The sequence below is a fragment of the Crocuta crocuta genome, unplaced genomic scaffold (genome assembly GCF_008692635.1).
Source record: "Crocuta crocuta isolate KB4526 unplaced genomic scaffold, BGI_CrCroc_1.0 scaffold467, whole genome shotgun sequence".
Lineage (NCBI taxonomy): Eukaryota > Metazoa > Chordata > Mammalia > Carnivora > Hyaenidae > Crocuta > Crocuta crocuta.
This window is the reverse complement of record NW_027530632.1, coordinates 1,038,704-1,039,872: the sequence shown is the minus strand read 5'-3', so window position 1 is coordinate 1,039,872 and position 1,169 is coordinate 1,038,704. Positions and strand designations below refer to the sequence as shown.

The 1,169-nt window shown below is 33.2% G+C and overlaps 1 protein-coding gene across 1 annotated transcript in view; it reads left to right on the top strand.

Annotated features, from left to right (window-relative positions):
* The window catches only part of KDM6A (lysine demethylase 6A), a 134,659-nt gene that overhangs the window by 112,165 nt on the left and 21,325 nt on the right, over positions 1-1,169 (top strand). The window contains 1 exon segment of the mRNA XM_077768522.1: positions 551-665. Within this exon segment, the coding sequence (XP_077624648.1) occupies positions 551-665 (115 nt within the window).

The window sequence follows — 1,169 nt, the reverse complement described above, 5'->3', positions numbered from 1 at the left end:
TCTCAGGAGTTATCTGCTTCATCATTTTTTGTTGACAGTACTCCCATAGCTGCATTTGAAAACCAGATTTCTTGCCTCTTTACTGATGTACAAATACTACTCATGATAAATGGGGATTAGTTCACAAAGAAATGGTAATGAGATCAATAATAGCTAATACCACTTACCATATATTCAGTGCTGTTCAGAGCAGTCATTATTTCATTGATCCTCAAAACAGCACAATGATTTATTGGAATTGTTATTATCTAATCTTATATGTAAGGAAACTGAGTCAGAAAGGTTTAGCAACTTACCCAGGTTCACATAAGCTTAGGATCCCAGCTCTAGAGCTTTGAATCATGATTTAGACTGCATTCCTCAGAAGCTCTTACTGAGTAAGTTAGGAGTTAATCAAACTCTGCTCTAAAACTAGACTTGACACAAAAGTCATGACAGACACCTGAATACCGCATTCTCTGTTGAACATTTCTGAGGTCTCATTTCTAAAGACACATTTTTCTATAGAATTTATAATGTACTGATTACTGTTTTTCTTTTCACATTTCAGGCCATCAAGAAAATAACAACTTCTGTTCAGTTAACATAAATATTGGTCCAGGTGACTGTGAATGGTTTGTTGTCCCTGAAGGTTACTGGGGTGTTCTGAATGACTTCTGTGAAAAGTAGGTTTCCAAACTAAATTTTCTTTAAACATGATTGTTGGAAAACAGTAATTGTAAAGGACAACTTACTAATAAGCTGGCTTTCCCATGCATGTAACCGGTTTTACCGTTCAGCAAAAAGATTCACTTCATTTGATTCCAAACCTATCATTTTGTATTACTGAGAACACTTTAAGAAAGATTCTTTGAAACTGCTCTATGCAATAGTAACAGTCTTAAATTTAGAGGATAGGAAGGTTGAATTGTTTATTAGGTTAATTAAACAGTTGATGCATAAATACATGCTCATGTGGGAGGTCTGTATTCTAAGAAAAATTATTTTACTATAAATGGTTTTAAAAGTGGAAGGAATTCTGTGATTGAACACCTCTTTATTATAGGTTATTAATAACTCAGGCTTGAACATCCTACTCTTCGTCATATCACTATGATATAAATTCTTCTTAAAACTATATTGACAACTTTTCCTATAAAAGGATTTTATAAAATTGAATCAGCTGCATT